We start from the raw sequence: 21828 nt of genomic DNA, 5'->3' as shown, positions 1-21828 counted from the left end.
TGCGTTTAAATGGGTTCTCATCTCATTCCCAATGTATTTGTATTTGGAAGTTACAAACTTTGCAACATTTTCGTTCCCAAACATTTTATTTTATTTGACAAAAGAATACACATAAAAAACATAATTGCTACTTTCATGGTTAATAGTCACCCATCCCGTTCCGGTGTAATTGTTGCAAAGTCACGAGACAGGTGGGTGGGTGGATGGATGAAATCGATTTAATCATCGAAGTTGAGAGGGGACAACTTTTGAGACGTACGTATCTATGTACACACGTATCGTATTGTTGTCGTGTCCTTCATCTATTACTCACATGCAGGATCAAACAACTTTTTCATGCAATACTGTAAACTGTCAGAGTTCAAACCTTAACATCATGCACAGGTTTGCTTGGAATTTAATTACAATTGTTTCCCTCCCTTCCCTGCTGGATATTGTTGCCTTTTTATAATATCTATGTCCTCATGTCAATTGTCTTGTACATATGCAGTCGGTCGGTTTCTTGGAAATATTTGGAACTCCAAAAACAATTACTCTGCATGCCCATGCAGTCTAATCTATCGCGAATAGGATGACTTGAGACGAACATGGTGGAAAACAAGGAATGCACGGCTGCCTCGACCAAAGCGTGGATTTTGCTCATGTTTTTAAGTTAAACAACTCCTCTGTTTGAGCAATACTCTAGTTAGCCGTGCTGCAAAAGCGCAAGGCTCACACAATAGACCACTGTCAGTTTAGGTTACAATGTTCTTTCCTTTTTTATAAATACGATGTGAAACATTATACCGAGCTAAACGAAACAATTTTAATTTTATTCCACCATAAAATTCGTCCTGGTCGTGCACAAGAAACACTACTTTGTACTCGCTTCATTATCATGTTGACTTTTGCTCAGCGAATGAAATGACATATGCCTGAACGTTTCTTCATCTGTGCACTAACTTTTCAATGCTGGAGTTTGTATTAGTTTGACTTTGTTATAGTATTATTAAGGCATTTTTCCACCACGACAATTTCAGTTGTGTAGAGTTTCTTACTGACTTTCTTTAATATGGATGATGGAAGGAAGAAAATGACGGACGGTTGGATAAGCATTTATCTTTATGGCATGGTGGATGGTTCGTCTCTTTCATCGTCTCCTCGGCTCATGATGTATCATGGCCTGATGACTTTAAGACTCTACACACCCATCATCCTTTCCTCCTTCCTTCGTCCCCTTGCTTCGCTTCGTCTTGAACTTATTTAATCTTTCCACTCTCCAGATTAAATTACCCAAGAACGAAACAAGAATGTGCATAATATACACACTGCATGACTGGCTTTGTCAAAAGTCAACTGGGTAGAAGCAGCCAGCGACATTCGAGGAGATATGGATTGTTACTTACTGAACAGACATCTCACAATAATTGACCGACTTATGGTATGCGCCACATTATTTTGCTATTTGGAGTCCTAGCACCGAATGATTATCCGTTGATGGTGTCTCGGATAAGTGAAAGGTTATACCCATTAAATTAGGATTATCCCCTTTGGTAAAACCAGATTTGTTTTATGTCTAGCCAAATGCGTATTGGGGGTAGATTTTTATTCGACCATTCATTAGTTAATTAGTACGTAATGCCTTTTGTGACATAAACAAGACATTTCGGGATTCTCTTGTGCGCTGCACTATACGCATATATGCTTCTCCTGGGGCGAACCTTATAGAGAAATCAGATTTATCGTAAAGAACTTTCACTACCGGGTGTAAAATATAAGGAAACCTTGGAGGTTAGAATTTTGTGACAAGGTGGTTTTCATGTGGAAGTCCATATCGTACAAGTTCATAAAAAATTACTGAATTGGCTTAAAGTAAGAGTAATAACAAGTCCCTCATGATTGTGCATACGGACGGAATGCTGGAGACTTTGATGTTGTGAACCCTTTATATTTAGTAGATTATTCTCCACTCTCCACTCTTCCTGCTAATGCACCAAGAGTAATTGCAGACTCAACTCATCTTCCAACTATCCTCTTGAGAAGAGCTGAAATGGAATGAAGGCATTAGTGTACCTTTCATCCCTCTTACTTTTAATAGCTTTATTTTCAGTCATAAAAAGTTTAATTTTGAAGTTTTGTGAAACTACCAACTAGTGCGAATGTGTCAACTAATTTCGAATTCTAAGGAATCTTCTACTTCAGGCGACATCCTGGTGAAAGGGTTACGAAGCAAGATTACTTATTCCTACTTCGTTCCATCCCTATTTAATTAATCAGCTTAATTGTATCTACCCGACAGCAGCAAGCAGCCTTGGTTCGCCAGCAGATTCGCTCTTCGTCTTGTGTCGACTTCCCAAGTCGCAAATATTTAATCCAATAAATCCCATCCATCTCAAGTACTTGTTGTTGTCATTTAATTTAAGCTAATTGACTTTCACTTGTTCTCATTCAGATGTCATGGGTAGTGGTTGAAGTTGTTAATTTTGACTGATCCTTACGGCAAAAATATGCATGCTCTCGACACAATTTAACAAGAACCCCCCGCAGTAATGCTGAAAATAAATCCGAAAAGTTTTGGAATCAACCTTGCCTCCCATATTGTTCTCTCTCTAGCGAAAAAATCATCAATGTCATCGCCAGTCCTTTTTACTTGGAAAGCCAACGTTAATTATCTCTTCTCTGCGCCATCCCTCTGTTCTTTTCTCTCCAATGATCCATCCAAGCGGCCTGTCTCTCTTTTCCTCGTCAGTGAACAAGTGAAGAGAAGAGCAAGCAATTAATTTTGCAGAGTTTTAGCACTCCAAGTTTGCCACTCTTAATTTTAATGAGGGCACTCGAGTTCTGCACACTTCTAGCGTTCTAGCAGATGATAGGAGTCAGCAAAATTCAGGGAAACATGGTGGGCGTCAGATTAATTATTTTCAGCTTCAGTTGAGGCAAATTCGGTTGGGCAAGGCGTTCGAGCAAGACGTCTGCAAATTTCGAATAGAGTAACAGCAGCAGCAGCTTTGGTTTAAGAGTGTGATCTGTAGACATAACATACTTTGCATTTTCCACCTACAACTAATATTCATGAGAGGAAACTGTAATTAGACTTGGACCGGTCCAAGCAAAGCGAACGCTTCATTTTTCGCCTTCATCAGTTTAGTGACGAACCTTGTTTGCTTAATGTAAAGTGAAATTGACAAACTTTCTTTAACGTACAAGCAAACAAGAAATGGTGTAAACCTAGTTGGTTTCAATTGCTGACTTGCATTTTGTATATTTTGTCAAACGCTAAGGGTACAATTTGGAGGCAGCTGTGAGATTGACAAATAATTGCGGCCAATTGTTTGAAAATCAGCAGCAGAGTCATTGTGGGGTATGACCGAAGGAAAGCGAGAGCTGGTGGTCGAAAATAGGGGATTACTTGCAAATCTAGTGCATGCATGCAGGTTGCAACAGATCGCACAGCTTGTGATCCTCCATCCATTGTGATTATCATTTTTTTCTGTAGATTTGCAAAACGCTGCTTACAAAATTTTTAGGCCTGAATGAAGGAGTCGTCGGTCGGTGGGAATAGAAAGAGAACGGAGGTACCTAGACTTCCACCAGCAAATGCAAACTCTCTTCTCGTTGCAATTCTTTTTTCTCAATTTTGTGTTACTCGTGCGTGAACAGCGAAGATCAATAGTCTGCTGAATTTTTCAGAGTGTTAGTTCGTTAGTTACTTAAGTAGTGCTTTTTGGAGTAAATATGGTCATTTTGTTAACTTAAAACAACAGTAAATATGGAGTATTAATGCCACACATCTGCTCTCAAGTAGGCTGTGTTTTTCCTGGGAAACGTGTGGTTGCAGTTACAGAGAGAAAAAGAGAGTAAAAACACTTTTTCGACTTGTACAGCATTTCTGTAAACCACAAGATAAACTAAACTTGAAGTAAACTTTTGAAAAAGTGAATTGGGAGCTGGCTAAACTCGCCTTATTAAAGAATACACTTATATTTGGACATATTCATTTTTGAATTGTGACATTTACTGCCAATAATATGAAGCCTCACTTTGAGCCGATTCAACATGTGAGCTGCTGCGAATAATTTAATCACACGCATTGAACTACAAGGACGTACATATGCATGAAATGAAAACTTTTACAACTTTGAGGTTTACAATATGGCAAATGTTATTGGTATTAAAACACAGCAATTGCTCCAATGTCAGGGTTTTTTATTGCCTCCTGCCTGCCCAATGTGAGAGATTCACTGAGATTTGCCAAAAATGAAGATGCTGAGTTTATTGCACATTTTTCATTTTATTGCTCCATTAAATTCGGAAGGAAAGCAGTAACACTGAGCATTAACATTAGGCTGGTATTGGAAGAATGGTTGTTGTTTGTACTGCAAATAAACCCTTGTAAAAACAGAATATAAATAAGGAGCGAAACCAAATATGCTTCTTAATGTAATTCGTCCTGAGAGTTTCAGCACACATGCAGACGGACGGACGGACAGACAGACTAAGAACATAAACTGGATTTCCCCGTTTGCTTAATAAATATTACAAGACGTTTCGACTAATGTCCCTACATATATTTGACTCCTGGAGAAAAAATAAATTCCATTCCATGAGACATTATTCTTTCAAGAAGAAGAAATCTTCTTCCGGTTCTCCGGAATTTACGTAGGATGAAATATTTGATGTAAAAAGGGTGGAAATGGAAAACTGAGGATGCTATTATTTGTACGTATATGCTTCGCATTTCTTTTGATGAGGCTTGCTCACACTCAAGTACCGGCGTTGTGGGTCTCTCTTCTTCTGCAGCATTTGAAGAGTGGTAGTTTAGTCGGTAGTGGTTCGATACTTGGCGTGGACTTCTTCTCCCGTGTGAGAAGAGTTCAAGTGTGCCACCAGGAACAGTTCCAGTCGTCCTCATCGCATGGAAACCAACCCCCGTGCTTATGGCCGGTCTGCTTCTTCTTCCTGTCGACTTTTAGAGTGGATTTTGAACTTCCGTATTGCTTGCTCTTCTAAAACTTGCTTATTGACTGAGAAGAAGAAGTGGGAACAAGGGACGGAAATTCCCGGAAAGAACCCACTCGGTCCCGTGTCGGGAGAAGAAGAAGTCGTGGCGACTCTACTGGAATGGAACCACGAGGCATAAGAGATTTCCCCATCATCGCAACAGAACCAGCAATGATGAGAAAGAAGAAGTCGACGCTAAGGGATCGGTTCCCTACATTGGTTAAGAAAGATGTACCAAGAATCTTGTAGTGCTTGGCGGAAGTCAAGTTATGCATTTAAAGTCGATGAGTTCCCCAAAGAAAAGATGAGATTTCGTACAGCAGAAAAGAAGCATAATGCAGAAGGCGAGGTGCATAGAATGTTTTTGGATGGTTTCAAAGCATATAGATGGAGGAATAAAATTGAGGGAAAGCGAGTAGAATTGAGTCAATTGAGAGTGGTGTGAATGTGAAATACCTTTGGCTTCCGAGCGAAGAAACCTCAAAAAGTTCTGTTTGTGTGTGATTTTGATCATGGACGAGTTGCAGAGACGCCCAGCGTTTACTGAGCTGCTGCCTGTGACGCTATGTCTCATCTATGACTGAGGGTGAAGAAAAGTATCTCAGATGTATTTAGGTGTGGATCGATATATATCTGGGAATTGAAGCCTACGATGGATTTTCTGATATTTCTACGGGTGGATTGAAGGCAGAGAGAAAGAAATGAAAGAAAGGCGACGAGAGTGGGGATGGAAGTGGAAGGGGAAAAATGTTCCAAGCTTGGGAACATACATATGTACCAACAATTCTCATGGAGAAACTTTTCCTGGCCTTTAGCAAAAATCTTAACATCGTTAATTCTGATGTCCTCATTCCACCATTTTTTGTACTTATTGTAGCCACGAGTCAAAATGTGTTGCAAGTTGGCATTGATAAAGTTTGTACAAATCCTTGAATCAGTAACAAACAAGCATTCAAATTATAACAAACTTTTTTACGAAATCTGCAGCACATGCAAATGCATAAATGTTTTTCAACGATTTCATGCGATTTCTAAATATGTCCAAATATTATTTCCCAATAGATTTCACAAGTTTTAGGTTTTTGTTATGCTTGCGACATTTCTAGGAATGTGTGCATTTAAAAAGCTTAATTTTAACTTTGCGCCCCCTCAAAGGCACCGGATTGTCAGTTTTTTAATGCCTACTGTCAACTCCAGCTATTAGGAAATGTGAAACCATCAGAAGAAGATGCGTCGTCACAAATGAAGGCAAATATGGAATGAGTAACCCTAAATGTCAAGTTTGTCTCTCTCCAGTCCCAACGTGCACCCTTATTCATCAGTTTCCTCCTGAAAGAGTCTTTGTTAAAACTACTACTGCTGGCTGTTAGACGTGAAAAGTTCAATTTAGCTGCCCCACGACGTTACAGCTGAATTGCACTTCTTCTTGTTTGACGAGAAGCTCTTGTTGCTTTTGCTGTTACATATGCATTACTGGAGATTGAGAAGAAAATCTCCCATGCAACCCGTCAAGTTCTTCTCTTAAGAATATTGGCCATCTGCTCCTGGCTTCTTTTAAGGAAGACGCTCATTTCATCCTCCTCCTGGCTGGCTCACCAAAAAAGGGACGAAAACTAAAGTAATATGTTGAATTTGATGTTATGCTGCAAACATCAGCTCAGTCAGTCGAGGAGTGCATTTGTGATATTAAGTTTAGCTCTGGGAGTGAATGAACATGCTTTGTCAATAATATTTCAAAAATCTGCCGTATGTATCTAAATATCCTCAGCATTCTGGTATCCGAAGTAATTCCGGTGGCCTATCCGACTAATCCTAAATTGAATCCAAAAGTATTGGAGTTATTTATGGCGTTGTAACAGAGCAGAGAAATAGTAACAAGAAATGCATATGTTTTTTAAGTCTGAAATTCATTCATGATTGGACCTATAACAAATTGAAGTTAGGGGGACAAAAAATGTTTTATTGCAGTGCAGCCATACATACAGTCCGTCAGTTTCGAGTCGGCATGTGTATACATGGTTTGCTTAATGGACAAACAGAGACGTCGAAAAGTTAACTACTGACAAGATTTGTTTATTTAATGCACTTTATGAACTTGTAAATAGTTCAATAGTGCATCGTGTTGAAATGCTTGATTAAACTCGATCCCACCGAAATGAAGGGCTGGTTGTTTTCTTGCTTACTACTTAAAAACCAAATTTCCGTCTTTCTTTTTTTTATTTTGAGAACCATTAAATCTTGAACCAGAGTGGCTCCTTATTGCCCTCTCTCCCTTTCCACCACTTGTTTCTCAAAAGAAAGATAGACAAGTCGCTACTACTTCACTTTTGTACGCCTGCCCATTTCGGCGTCCGATAAAGCAAAATAATGACACCATGCTTTTAAAAATAAATGCAACTATAAAAATTACACCATCGGCGTTTTTGATAAATCAGTTTATTTTATTGGCACAATTTGTTACATTCTTCTGGAGAATTACTCGTGTAATGGAATGCGATTTTTATTGTGATCAATGTTCCAGGGCAAAAAATATCCGGTGACATTAATGTGTAAATATCATCTTCCTCGCTTTGTGAGCAAAAAGTGTGCACTCGTGAATAGATGAATTTAAGCAAGTGGAACTCTGATGCAGGATTATGTCTGATGATTTTAGTCAAGAAATATATTTTCACAATATATGCTAATGATTTATATTCTTATTCAGTTCCAGATAAACCCTCGAATTTGAGTGTGGCATGGGTTACGGATTCAATGATGGAATTGTCATGGTCTGAACCCTTGAAACCCAACGGGAAATTGGAAGGATACCGAATTTTCTATATGCAGAACAACTTTACGGACGTGGTCACGGTGAAAAGTCCGACTGAACATATGAAATTTGCATTGATGAACTTGGGTATGTTCATATTTTCTTTCATAATTTCACGATTTCCAATAAATTGACATATGTAAATTGTAAATCAAGTTCATGATTGATTTTGTTCTCTTTAATTACAGCGGCATACACCGAGTACACAATTTGGCTGAAAGCATTTACATGGAAAAACGAAGGCGAATCATCTGCAACAATTGTCGTCAAGACGGACGTGCGTGGACCATTTCCTCCTCGTATTGTAAATGTCTCATGTCTTTCAGAGGATGCTTTGTACATTGCATGGAATCGTCCCACAAAATTCTACAACACGATCGACTTTTACTATGTGGACTATCGAAGTGACCAATGGCGAGATTTTGAAGAACTTACTGTCAATGCCCATGCAGATCAACCTGATCATTCGGTATGTTATTTTGTTACAAAAGTTATAATATTGATGTGTTATACATTTTTATTTATTTTATGTGCAGATAACTCTTCAGAATCTCACAACGAATGTAATGTACGAAATTCGAGTTAGAGGTGGAACTCGCAGCGTACTGGAAACCGATAAAGTTTTCAAAGGACAGTACTCTGACTCCAAGCGGATTTTACTTCAACAAAATTGTGAGAAGACTCGAACTGTGACTCCGCTTCGTTCCGTCACGGAGTTTACTCCACAAGTTATAGCAATCGCTATCTGTGCGTCATTCGTGCTAATCTTGATGCTAATTGCACTTGTAATTTGGAGGTGAGTAATACTTTATTTTACCCACTGTGAACTGCACAGCTTCTGTTTTACTGTCTTGTCATTTGTTTGCAATGAAATTGTCGATGAGCTGCTAATGGAGAAGTGTATATGGATTTGTTGTATCTTGTGTAGGCGATGCTTCCAAGGTGCATACTACTACCTTGATGATCCTCCAAGGATCCCACCACTTGTCGGAGGTACTGGATGGGACGGAGATACTAATGATGAACTTAAACGAGCAATTCCAGCGCACCTCTTTTCCAAACACGTGTCCGAACTACATGTGGACGGCGATATAGGATTCTCGAAAGAATATGAGCTGATTCAATCTTGTTCTGTGCAGGATGATTTTTCATCAGAACATTCTCAACACCCAGATAACAAGCAAAAGAATCGCTACTTGAATATCGTTGCATGTAAGAATCATTTAGTCAATCATCGTCAATAAAAACTTACATATGTAATGGTTCGTTTCAATAATATGTCTATTATGTTATACACTTTATAGATGATCACACTCGGGTACGACTGCAGCCAATGCCTGGTCAGAAGAAATGCATTGATTACATCAATGCTAACTACATTGACGGATTCCGGAATGCCCAAGCCTACATTGGAACTCAAGGTATGTATTTAAATTGATGCGTCTCTACTAATATCCGGTTGTAACAATAACCCAACTTACTTGTTCACAGGACCCCTTCCTTCCACCTTTGATTGCTTCTGGAGAATGGTGTGGGAACACAATGTCCACATTATTGTTATGATTACAAATTTGGTGGAGAGAGGAAGAGTAAGCCACCACGACATTGTTAATGCTATAACATAGTTTTCTACAATTTGTCTAAACCTCTATTTGTTGTCATACGTGTATAGAAAAAGTGCGACATGTATTGGCCAAAGGAAGGAATCGAAACTTATGGAGTAATTCAAGTACGACTTGTGAAGGAGGAAGTAATGGCCACGTATATTGTGAGGACATTCCAATTGAAGCACTTAAAGGTTAGTCGCTGTTTCGGATTTGAAATTTGAAAGAATCAAACCATATTCGGACGGATGATTATATTTCCCATATAATCCGTTCCATAACAATATTTCTTTACGAATTCAAAATAATCATGGACTTGTCTTGTGCAGCTCGGCGGAAACAAGAACAAACTCTGTAAATTCCGATCCTGTCAAGTTTACCATTACACAAATTGGCCCGATCATGGCACTCCATCCCATCCTCTTCCCGTTCTGAGCTTCGTTAAAAAGTCAGCAGCAGCCAATCCAGTGGATGGTGGTCCGATCATCGTTCACTGCAGGTTCGAATTTGACTCTTAGATTTATGAAGAAAAATAGTATCATATCAATGTCATATTGATTTTTTAGTGCTGGAGTCGGTAGAACTGGAACATACATAGGTAAGACATATTTAGATACTGAACGTATGTACTGGTTTGAAGGTGGTTGAGCTATATTGTACATGAGTAAGTCATTCAAAAAGAGAAAAGTGGACGATTTATAGAGACCAATGAACAAGAAATTTAAACGAAAGTTCACAAGAGGGTTTACCAAAATAATCGTTAAATGTCATGGGGTCTCCAAAATTGACATCCCAACATTTAAGTAGAATACATATGTATGAGATATGTACTAATGTATATGCAATCACCTTCAAACCAGAAAAGTTGCAATTCAACCGCTACATTCATTTAATCTTCCCAACAGTTTTAGATGCGATGCTGAGGCAAGTTCAATCTAGGGGAGACTTAAACATCTTTGGATTTCTCAACCACATTCGGACTCAGAGAAATTTCCTGGTCCAAGTAAGTCCATGTCCCAAACTTGTATAATTAGATGAAACTGTTGTACATTGTAACAAATTGTGTTTTTTACATCTTTCTTAGACTGAGGAACAATACATTTTCATTCATGACGCTCTATTGGAAGGCATTGAAAGGTACCGAACTTCTTAATTGAAACCAATTTGAATTTGTGAAACATATGAGCTTTTACTAATTTCACTTTTTATGTTTCAGCGGAGAAACAAACGTGAACAAAACTTACTTGTCGCGGTACCTACACAGTCTTCTTTCTAGCAGCTACGCGGATGAAAAATCTGAAGTTTCTAGTCTACTTGAGAGGCAATACAAGGTAAGGGTAGCGATTTCCAGCCGAATAAAAAATCATCCGGTCTATCATATTATATATTAATCTTATATTGATTCGTCAATCTTGTTACAGCTCGTCACTCAGTTTACTCCCAAAGATTTTAATTTGGCATCTGCTCTCAAAGCGTCTAATCTTACAAAGAACCGGAACTTGGACTGTGTTTGCACTGATACATACAGGGTTGCCCTTACCCCCAAACCGGGTGTAGAAGGCAGTGACTACATTAACGCCTCCTTCTTTCCCGGTGAGTTTGATTGTATTATTATGTATTACTGTAGACGTGCGTACTCATTGATAATTGTTTATTTATAGGATACCACCGTTTGCAAGAGTTCATTATCACTCAGCATCCACTGGAAGCTACAACTCCAGAATTCTGGCAAATGCTGTGGGATCACAATGTTCAAATGGTAGTCGTCCTCTCTGTAAGTTATAGCACAAGTTGCTATGTTTTAAGAGTTTCGTCCTGTTGGCTGCACGACGGGATTTTTCATTTTTTATAACGGTTTAGTTTATTTCTAACATTTATGCATTTAATATGTCCATGTCCAACAGGTAATTGACAACCAGGAATACGGCACATTCTGGCCTCCACAAGGAGAAGATATGGACTTTGACACGTTCCGAGTCAAACTTGTCCAAGAATCCGACCAAGGATGTTTTATCATTCGGGACTTTTCTATTCAATCATTGCAGGATGATTACGAACTGAGCATTAAAATGGTCCAGTGCTCCCATTGGCCGCATACCATGATCTCTCCTTCGTCCGCTGTCTTTGAGCTTGTCACTTTCACACAAGAGTCACTCCGGGAGTCTTCATCTGGTCCAATCGCTGTGCTTGACAGGTAACTACATGGCTACTTATGTGTATCGACAATTTAACTGTACTTTGTGAAAAAATATTTCATTTGACGTGCTAGTTTCGTACCAAACATTTATTTTTATGTTATTTATAGATTTGGTGGAACGGAAGCAGCTACATTTTGCACTTTGACAACACTAGTGAAACAAATGAATTTGGAAAGTCATATTGACGTCTACATGTATGCAAAGCTCTATCACGAACAAAGACCTGGAGTCTGGAAAAATCTGGTAAGACACAATTTCTGCTCCCTAATATCCAACCTATTTTGCATTTATCCTGTGTATTACAAATAATTAACCTTTTATCTATCTAATTTTTTAGGACGATTATCTTTTCCTTTACCGTTGTATGGAAGCACTCACCTGTACGAGCAACGGAATTCCTCACACTCCAACTAGTCCTTCGCCATTACTTCCACCCTCAGGCACAGACCCATTTATTACAACAACGCCAAACATTCTCCCCCCAAACGGTCACATGAACGGAAGAATAATTCATAACGGGAACGGAACAGTCAGAGTTCCACCTGATGGGATGGAAACCGTCGACCACTCCGGTGATCCCATGGTGTAACCCATGTAGTAGTGCAAATTCCTCATTTGTGCAGCTTTATGTGTTTTATATTATATGGCCATATGGACAACAAAGCAAGTTGCTCTTCCCTGTGATATATAACTTAGACTGTGGTTTGTGCGTGGTCTCCCGTGTCCTATAGGCCACCCCCTGCTTAAAAACGTCAAGTCACTCGTCTCCTTCTTAGTGCTATTCCGTTCAAGTCAGCAAAATTGGATTCATTGATTGATATTTATAGGCGATATTGAAGAAGCTCACTTCACTGCGATGTGTAATCCCCGGTTGTCGATCCAAAATTCGAGTTACTTATTGCAATCTGACGACTCTATTAGGTTCCTACCATTGTGACACTTTTCTATCACATAAAATCAGTAACTTGTATGTACTTGCTTGCAAATGCACAATCACCCGTTGTGTGTAGTTACTACATATGCACTTTATACAAACGGAACTGTCAGCAATGCATGTCAGCATGGCGTAAAAATATTTATTTTTAATTGTATCAAATGATGAAACATGAGATTTATATATTCTCAAACACAAAATTATTACCTATGTATGTACCCAGGTACGAGTAGATGTGTATCTGGGTTTGTATAGTAGTTTCGAATTTACATACTGTGCGTGTATGTGAACAAAACGGTAACAACTTTCAGTTAAATATTTCTCAATATTCACTATTTAAAGCTGATGTTGTATTGTCTAACTGAAGAAGACAACGGAATAATTCTGTGAACATCAATTTTTTTGCTGTTTCTTAAAAAATAAAATTATCTGGCCGAGTAAGAACAACTCGATAAAATATTTTTTACCCTGCCGAGAATTAATGTAAATTTAGAACGAACTTAATCTAAATTTAAGTTAAGTACATTTTCTTACCAACTTCGTCTAAGTCTTAAATGCTCGATAAAGCCCTAAATCAGTGTATAATTATTCATGCTTGCGTAGCATCTAAACGCGTAATTGTTTTCTGGAGTCAACTAAATTAAGCAGAAAGAAAACTACGTTATTATTAACATATATATTATGTCAAGTGATTTGATTTATTAATAAGTGTGTAATTGCATGACACAATGATGACAAATTGCTTAGTATTATATAAGAAGAAAAAAGTCTGTCATGTCGCTTACAAAATATTCCAATAGTTGTTAACGTTTATCTGTTATTTAATCATTGCATTCTGTTACTGTTTAACATGCCAGCGGAAAGAAATATAACAGCGTCCATGTTATATTGCAACTTGTACATAATCCTATATATTTATCATAGTAATGTATCTCCATATTATGTGCAAACTAAACCCGTTGCTTCGACCTACAACACTTTATTTATATCGTTTTTTATCAATTCTTATACAAATGTGTTCTGTTGCTTATTAAATCAAGGTATTCAATGTGTATCATTTGTTTTGCTTGTCTTATTATTTCGAAATCCACACTGTTTCCTGGTGTCTGATTTTACGTGCAAATCTGCAATCTCAATGAAGACTGAACGATGAATGTCCAGAGTAAAATGTGAGGCACCCCTTGGTCCTCGCCTCGTCGTCACCCACCCAACCCAACCCCACCCTAACTTTAAGTAAGTAGCTGGAAAAATTGCATAAATGTGAATCTATCTCTATTGTCGGTGTCTCTGTAATGGCACCCACCACGACATAGATTCTACTCTGAAGTAGATCCATACGTACAAGGATTGAATTATCATTTTTAAATGCACTTTTACATGGACAGATTTGTAAATAAGTAATTAAACCCACACCACCCGCTCGGGCGATACAAGCCGGGCGTAAAACAATCACGAAACAAACTAATCTATATATCGACACGTTTACTACTGCAGATTTCAGTTTTGGTCAATCCCCTAGGTACACATGTATGTACATACAGATATAATATTAAAAAAATGCATAAGAAATATTGGCGACGACGAGAAAACTATAATTTTAAAAACTTTTGCGTGGATATAAATATGTAAATTTAGGAAAAAGATATGTCAAATGAAAATGTTTTTACGTCTGTATTTACACAAATTGAAATTAAACGTGACTAAAGTGGCGTAAATACTGCATAAATATACATAATATAATATTTGGTATTGTCGTGTAGCCCAATACTTATTTGAGGGCGTTAGTTATGATTTGTAGCTCTTTAGAGCTGCTAAATAAATGTATATGCAAAAAATATCGATTAACATTGATAACATTTAGATGGTCCGAGATGAAGAAGAGAACGAAGAGAGAGGCGAAGCATTTTCAAGAATGAGAAGAAATCCTGCTTTGAAGAGGTATATGTAGCTCTAGGATATGTATGGCATGCATAAAAATTAGAAAAGGGTATAAATTGATAACTTATAATATATATAAATGTCATGTAAACATAGCGATAATGTATTACTATTGATGGAAAACTGATAATGGAGCGATTTTGGTTGTCAGGTATCGTATAAACTCGAATGTCAAAGCTTATTAAAGCAGCAATAACAAATAAACGATCTGACGGAAATGTGTTGCTATATATAAAATGTGTGTTTATGTGGAAAATCAATTGCATAATTCGTCATTTGCGTAGTATTTTTTATTGCAATTATTACAAAAAAATCGTTCGATGAAGATCATTCATTCCGTCAGTCTATGGTTTTCACTTTCATAACATAAATATCAAGGGAAGATTCACACCCAGTAATTACATATGTCCAACACCAATTTCACGTGTATAATATCCAAGTGTCTTAACAAAATTACTGGAAATATCCCCACATGAAAATTGCAATGGCGACGAGGAAAAAGAGAAGGGAGATGTTTGTCGAAGTCAGTGGAAGTTTCATTACGCGGACATCCATTTTCAACGTGGACACAAACAGGAGAAACGAGTCGAGGTCTTGCTGGTCATAGTTTTGGTAGCCAAAAGGTCGCATGCGAACAAGATGTCCCAATTCACGAGCCTTCTTGAGTGAACTGCTCAGCTTGGCTCCCTAGAAAGATGGTAACCAAAATATTAATATGGGTACAAATTGTTCTCGCAAGATTTAACAAGTGCGTGCATAAAACTGTTACCTGCCAAAGTGGCAAAATGACTAGGAGAACCCACTGTGCACAGGAACACCAAGCCGTTAGTATGGCATACGGTTTAGCCCCTGGCTTACGTCCCAGTAAAAAAGTGACGCTTCCGATGGAGAACATGGTGTCCAATATGACGAGAGGTAGCAAACCACAGGCCAGCTCCTTATTTAAGTATCTCAGCAGCTTGTCAATTTCTCCAATTTCCTAAAATAGATAACAATTTATGGCAGAACTGGTTGGCATCGTCACACGTGCTAATTACTCGGCAGTAACCTTGATACATTCCAAGAGTGTGATTGAATGTTGCGAGATACGGTTGTGGATGAAGTCCAAGAAGATTGAGAGGAGATGACAGTGAATGCAGTAGCTAATGATCACGGTGATTTGGACTGCATCTTGCCAAACGGCAGAAAATCCCATTACCGAAGCCAAGATTATGGTCTGCTTCTCTCTATACATAAGTCATTTCAATACAAGATTTAGTTGTTATAATGTTGCATTTTGTAAATTTATTGGCAAACTACCACTTCAAAAAGTCACTGCATTTTTCCAGAGTAAACTGGTTTTTTGAATGTTAATATCATTTTGTGAATGTAGTCGCCTTCCGCGAAACGAACAATGTATTTTGATTCATGGATGTTATGAATGTTTCTCTAGTGCAAAAACCCTGATTCCTCTTTGTAAAGATTGAGAGTGACTGATACCCGACATTTCCATTCATTTCTATACGCATCAACATCCCACGCTAAACGTATGAAATCTAACATACGTTTCCTACCAGAGAAACACAATAATAAACACATTGTTTCCTTCAATAGGTGTCAACAAGGAGAAAATCAATCATTGGCAATCCAAACACGAGTAATGAAACAAGATGGATGGCGTATAAAGAGAACAATTGTGTTCACGCACACATAACACACGTGAATTGTATTTATCATTACATAGCAAATCTACAAACTAAGCTAGAAATACAATCCATGTACAAACTTTCTTTTCGTTGTGCGTAATATGCGTCAGTCACCCAGCAGCCTTTCTCTCGAGGCTACATGGCCCCATTAATTTTTGTCACTTTAATCTGCTTCCAGCATCGGGGTGGAAATGGGTTTCAGTCAAAATGGCGAGTTCATTCCATTACAATCAAATCAACGGATGAACACAATGCGTGTACGCAACGAAACATTCTTGATCTTCCTGAAGGCATACAAACAAAGTTGGAAAAGCAACTTTGACAATACAATTTGGAATCGAAGTACAATTTGGCATTATGTATACATTTCTGTACACGCCGTTTAGTTGGATGGAGGATATGACTTTACGCATCAAAATACATTAATGTCTAGATCAACAGTCGTCAAATTTCAAACCACATGGCACCGAAATTTTCAAGATGTCACCCCAGGGATATCCGTATTAATGCACTTAAAGCTTACACCGCACCACTTATTCCTACAAACTTTTGCACAAATGTAGTAATAAAGTTGCAAGGAAACGGCGGCAGTCGTATGCACGATATTTCTAAACGTCACGTCTCTGCTTTATAAGAGATGAACTTTTACATGCATATTTATGTATTTTGGGATTTGTATTCCAAATTCAACAATACAATAAAAGAGAAGAGAGACAGTAAAGTGCATTGTTAGGTCGCATGCCTTTGCATAGAATGGTATGTTGTATTATAGGTGCCACAAAGAAAAATCGTCCATATACAGCAGCAACCAACATTTGGTGTGTGTAGCTTGCTGCTGCATATAATTGGGCGCACGTGGTGAAAGTCAATGGTCAAGCCATGAGCTGGATCGTGCTAATGTAACAGAAAAACAAAAGAGGGATCATGTTAATGTCAAATGCAAAATGTTTCTGTGTACATGGCGTTTTGGAATATTGTTTGTACTGGTGGGATGAATGCATAGGCAGCATTTCATGAAAGAAAGAATAGCCTAAAATATTGGATTAAAATAAAAAATAGTGAAAATAGTGGAAAATACGAATTGCTAGATTTCAGTGGAATAAAGTAAAAGCCAATTTCATTATCACAATCCCGTGTAATTATCACGACAGAGCAAATTATCAAAGACGAAATATATTCCAGAGCGATGCGTATAACCGTACAACCCTTTCGTGGCCTGTGATTCCGTTCCTCGTAACACAAGATGAAGGAAGTTCTTGCTATAATTACGGAAACTTGATCCTGTTGCGAACAATATTGCGATGGAACCTACCAGAATGTGGGTCAACTTCTTCTCTTTCTGAGCAGGAAGAAAAGTGTTTTGTTATTACCAAAGTCCAGATGTGGTGTGGGTGGGTGTGAGACAAACAAGTGAAGAAGTTGGAGACACGTTTCCATTCTCTCATGTTACGCCAATTTTGCTAAAATCCTGAAACATGGGGCAGCACTATTTTCGGGAGCAAAGTCATAATGTATACGCAACTCCTGCTCATGTTTGCTATTGCCAAGTGTAAATTAGTCATGGAGTTCACGCTGCTGCTGTTTTTCTGGTGGTTCTGTTTTGCTAATATTAATTTGGGACAATTCCTTGCAATGCAAGCAAGAAGCTTGAGAAAAAGCAAACAAAATATTCGGAACATTTTGCACGTTCTGCAGTTTTGCCCTGATGAATGAAAGTGCTTACCAACTGTTTAGCGTCGCTAATATAACAGGCAATAAAATAGATGCATGATACTTTAGCCTTGCATTATCCTGTGTACTTCTTTAGTCCCATATGGTCTGTTGTCTCACGAGGATTGAATTTTCATCGTTTTTGTTTGGATTTATTGTCACAAAACAAAGAGAAAGTAACATGTAGAATCTTTGTTTAGGGGAAAGCTTCTACTTCAATCAGCGTTGAGTTTACCCAGTTTGCATGTCCACAAATGTAAATAGACTCACAGATGTATACATTTGCACGGATTAGGACTATGTGCATGCATGTTTACTTGGTCATAGCCACCACAACTCTAATATCCACGCCCACGCACGCATCAATGAATTACGAGTCATAGGGTTCACAGAGAAAAAAAACAATTTTCCCGAAACCTGGACTAGAATATATTATTTTACGACTATTTTCCCAGCTACAAATTTCTTTACCGCAACAAATCAGGATAAAAGTCATTTTACAGAGCTAAAAGTCTACCAAATTCCATTAACACCTTTCCAGTGGCATAAATTTAATGCTTTAGAGTAAAATAAACTATATTTTGATCCTAGTGATACCATTGGTATTGCAGGATTTTGACATTTAAAAACTGCAGTGATATAGAAGCTTTCGACATTCAAGAACTTGCACTTACTTAATTGAGGGCCAAAAATTGACTCGAATTTCACTAAAGAGAACTTGGAGTACGACGCAGCTCACGGAACAGATCAGCCAGACGGCACCAAAAAATACTAAAAACTTTAGCGTCTTTACCACTCGCTTCTGAGAAAAGGAAACACAGTGAGCTTGAGTGGCGTGGATGAAAACCTGTGTTAACAAATCCACAAAAAAGCAATATCATTAGGTAATTGTTTTGCAAACACAACAATTACTAAATAAGTACTTAACAATTAGTAAAATAATAATTAAGTATTACTCGCTCCATCAACGTTTGAAGCTGTTCATCATAATTGAACCAGTAGAGGCAGAGCATGTATCCGAATGCGGTGACGTGAAGAATACTGGGTATCAAATGAACATAAAATGAATTTCCGGTACAAATGCTGTGAAATAACAGCTCTCGCTTTAGAGCTATTTCTTCTATATCGGTGAAATTGGGATCCACCCCAAAAGGCTTTGGCGTCGTCACTGAGGAAGAAGGCAGTGTTATGGGCGTCTCATGATGATTCCCCAAAATCTCCTCATTATTAAAAATCGAGGTCTCACTGATCTCCATTAAGTTTGATGCGTTGTTGTTGAAAGATCCTACATGTTCAGGGTCACGAAGATGGTGGCCACGGAAAACGGGTTCGTAGTCAAACCCGTAATCGCGGCTGCGAATATGTAAAGAGAAGAACGACATTTTTAGATTAATAATCAATGAGAAAGTAACGATCTGTATGCCGATAACCCTTAAATAAAATCTCTGAAGAAATCATATATTCATTGATTTCTATGAGCATCATCACCACGTGCTAAATTAGATCTAATATTCATTATTCTGAAAACATGGTGTTTTTATCTATGTATTAATCCATATTTCTGTATAATATTGATCATATGCTGTAATTACGATAATTTGGGAAACCTTAATTTGCAAAATAGTTTTCTCCTCTATCCACATTCGCGAAATATTTTGCACTTCACTCGCTGACATTTATGTCTCGAATGTTGAAAGAAAATGAGTGTCATTTGGAAAGCACTTTGCAGCATTTACGATATGATATGGCACGCAAGAACGAGCAATTTCCTGGCCCTATAGTCAAATGCCAAAGAAATAAGTGCGCTTTCCCTGCGAAATTGCATCCTAGCTTCGCTCTCGCATACATTTTATAAGGTCGGGAAAGGGGAATATCTATGTACGTACAGCGTTTTAGGTTAATAATGTCGGTGGTATATGTAACAAGTAATATCTCACTCATTTTCAATCCCAGGCAGCTCATCATCCACTAATATATGATACAATAATGGGCTTTCTTTCAGTTTGCATGACGCTTGCTGCATGCATTAGCCTGACTAAAATTAAATAGCAAATTTGTGCTGATGGAATTACGAGAGTAGGGATTTGAGCTGGCTTACTTGTACACCGAATGGAAAATAATCTATTAACTTTTCTCTTCGGGGAGCATTCCTATATAAACAAATATTTATGCTCTCATCCTTTCGCACATTTCCGATTGGTCCAATTCTGTCGAAATATGGGAACCAGGAATAGTTTCGTGTAGGAATTTTGGCAATTTTATAATCCAGGCATGCTGCTCTTGCTGCAGCTAACTCGATGCGCCAACCTAACCTGTCGACCCCTGCCGATTACTCCCTGTCGTTATGTAATTTACTTTATATGCAGCACGATGTAAAAATGAGCTTCTCGACTTTCTCTTTTTTGACAAATAAAGTGCAGAACGCCAACAACAATTCCAACCAAGAATGCGGGGTGACAGGTTGTCTCGAAAACAAAGTTCTGCTCCCTGACTTTTACACTTGAAAGTGTTACGAGGTAAAAGTAATTTCGACAACACAGACCAAGCAAAAGGTCATATTTATGTCCACGTACCGAAAGCATGTAATAAACTGGAGCGTGTAACCAACAATCAGCATCAGGACGACGACGACAACCCAAAGTTTGTTAAGGACCTAAGACCATCACAAAAATAAATAACTCGATATCTAATCCAAGTCTATTAATTAAAGCTTTAATTTAAAAATAAAAGTACGCGTGAAACGGCGCACATGTCGTCATGAGAGTCTGCATTCCACGGTTTGAGGCCCATCACTCCCAAAAGTTTGAAATAAGGGTAGAGTATCCGTCGTTTGCAATATTGGAGAATTCCACTTATGTTTGCACACTCGGCTCCATCCTCGGGAATTATGGAGTCGCGAATTATGGTCGCCTGTAGTTTGCAAAAATGCAAATTATTTTAGCAAGTCACTTTTTCATATGGAGCGATATCTGGCTCCCTACGCACACAATTATGCATGCATATATTCCTAGTCTGAGGAGGATCCTCCAGAAAATTTCTTGCGTGAATTTGGCTCTGGAAAGTGGGTTGATAATTCACCAGTAACATAAAATTGATCCAAAGAAGGGCACGATCACCGACCATTTCAGCATGCGTCATGTTTTCGTACAAATATTTTTGCAAACATGCAAGTATTTAGTAATAATGTGGGAAAGCACTAAATTCCTTGCTTACATCATCACTGCTGAGAACACTACAGCCGGCCAAGAGGTCTTCTTTGTTGTTGTTGTTACGCGAATCGGGTCGGGGTTGATAAGCACCATCCCCGTCTCGTCCACCCGGTTTGGGCATCGTTGAAGGCTGATGGCTACGAGAAAATCTTTGAGCTTTTTTTATTCTGTCTGCTCTTTCATCCTGTTTTCGCCCATAGGCCATGAGTTTGTCCATCTTTTCTGCACTCGTCATCCCCGTCATTTCCCCAATGTCGACGGAAGAGGTCATGGAACAAGATAGGTCATTGTCGGTTGGGCTGGTACTCTGATAACACGACTTTGTCTGCTTCGTCTCTCTCAGAGTGGACGAACAGCAAGGTTCTGTTGATGACATTGCTTGTCAATTTGTCGTCGCCGTCGTCGTAAACACACTCCCCTTTTGTCCTTTTTGGGAGTACAAGATTACGTATGAGATATGCAATAGCACAAAATGTACACAAAATCCTTGCAAAAGTTCGTCACTGAGTTTTTTAAGTAATACTGATTCTGAATATTGTCTTTATTATTTCTTTATCTGAGAACTGTCAAACTTTAAGGAAAATTATATTGTAAAACAACCCACACGGTTTGTAACGTGATATTTACTTTGCAAAACTTAATTTGGTAACGACATTGACAATAAATTCCTGTATTTTATAACATTTATCCGTCTCTAGTTTTAGTCTAGGAAGGAAGACGAAATGCTCTCATCGTTATCCTAATAGCATGGGGAGTATTTA

General features: G+C 38.3%; 2 protein-coding genes across 4 annotated transcripts in view; one reads left to right on the top strand and one right to left on the bottom strand.

Moving 5' to 3' along the window:
* Window positions 1-13580, top strand: part of LOC110850773 (tyrosine-protein phosphatase 99A) — a 134073-nt gene extending 120493 nt beyond the window's left edge. For both annotated transcript variants that reach the window (XM_022098332.2, XM_035852636.1), the window contains 17 exons: window positions 7685-7876; window positions 7978-8258; window positions 8326-8585; window positions 8718-9001; window positions 9094-9210; window positions 9281-9378; window positions 9462-9587; window positions 9723-9892; window positions 9960-9991; window positions 10299-10396; window positions 10478-10530; window positions 10610-10724; window positions 10815-10986; window positions 11055-11167; window positions 11298-11587; window positions 11699-11834; window positions 11929-13580. In XM_022098332.2, coding sequence (XP_021954024.1) covers window positions 7685-7876; window positions 7978-8258; window positions 8326-8585; window positions 8718-9001; window positions 9094-9210; window positions 9281-9378; window positions 9462-9587; window positions 9723-9892; window positions 9960-9991; window positions 10299-10396; window positions 10478-10530; window positions 10610-10724; window positions 10815-10986; window positions 11055-11167; window positions 11298-11587; window positions 11699-11834; window positions 11929-12180 — 2789 coding nt within the window. In that variant the 3' untranslated portion in view covers window positions 12181-13580. The remainder of the gene's footprint in view (window positions 1-7684; window positions 7877-7977; window positions 8259-8325; window positions 8586-8717; window positions 9002-9093; window positions 9211-9280; window positions 9379-9461; window positions 9588-9722; window positions 9893-9959; window positions 9992-10298; window positions 10397-10477; window positions 10531-10609; window positions 10725-10814; window positions 10987-11054; window positions 11168-11297; window positions 11588-11698; window positions 11835-11928) is intronic.
* Window positions 13581-14735: 1155 nt separating this feature from the next.
* On the bottom strand, window positions 14736-21751 carry LOC110851020. 2 transcript variants are annotated; one of them, XM_035852637.1, is made up of 9 exons: window positions 21072-21751; window positions 20592-20768; window positions 20432-20511; window positions 19105-19211; window positions 18815-19026; window positions 18533-18705; window positions 15512-15689; window positions 15233-15442; window positions 14736-15150 (listed from the first exon to the last, which is right to left on the bottom strand). In XM_035852637.1, the coding sequence occupies exons 1-9, from the start codon at window positions 21441-21443 to the stop codon at window positions 14917-14919; spliced, it is 1743 nt and encodes a 580-aa protein (XP_035708530.1). In that variant the 5' UTR covers window positions 21444-21751; the 3' UTR covers window positions 14736-14916. The 2 variants fall into 2 exon arrangements, with proteins under 2 accessions (XP_035708530.1, XP_021954338.2); XM_022098646.2 differs by having other exon boundaries at window positions 18815-19211.
* Between the last annotated feature and the right edge of the window lie 77 nt (window positions 21752-21828).

This window comes from Folsomia candida, unplaced genomic scaffold (assembly GCF_002217175.1).
Source record: "Folsomia candida strain VU population unplaced genomic scaffold, ASM221717v1 Fcan01_Sc006, whole genome shotgun sequence".
Lineage (NCBI taxonomy): Eukaryota > Metazoa > Arthropoda > Collembola > Entomobryomorpha > Isotomidae > Folsomia > Folsomia candida.
Note: the sequence above shows the minus strand (reverse complement) of the source record. Positions and strands in the feature narration are given on the sequence as shown.

What these genes read in the sequence shown, in the direction of transcription:
- LOC110851020 (XM_022098646.2), bottom strand. Translation starts at nt 21,443, where the DNA reads ATGTCATCAACAGAACCTTGCTGTTCGTCCACTCTGAGAGAGACGAAG. An exon ending in ACATGTGCGCCGTTTCACGC is followed by an intron (nt 20,512 to 20,591) that starts GTACTTTTATTT and finishes TGATGGTCTTAG; the next exon opens with GTCCTTAACAAACTTTGGGT. An exon ending in TTCAAACGTTGATGGAGCGA is followed by an intron (nt 18,706 to 18,814) that starts GTAATACTTAAT and finishes TTGTTAACACAG; the next exon opens with GTTTTCATCCACGCCACTCA.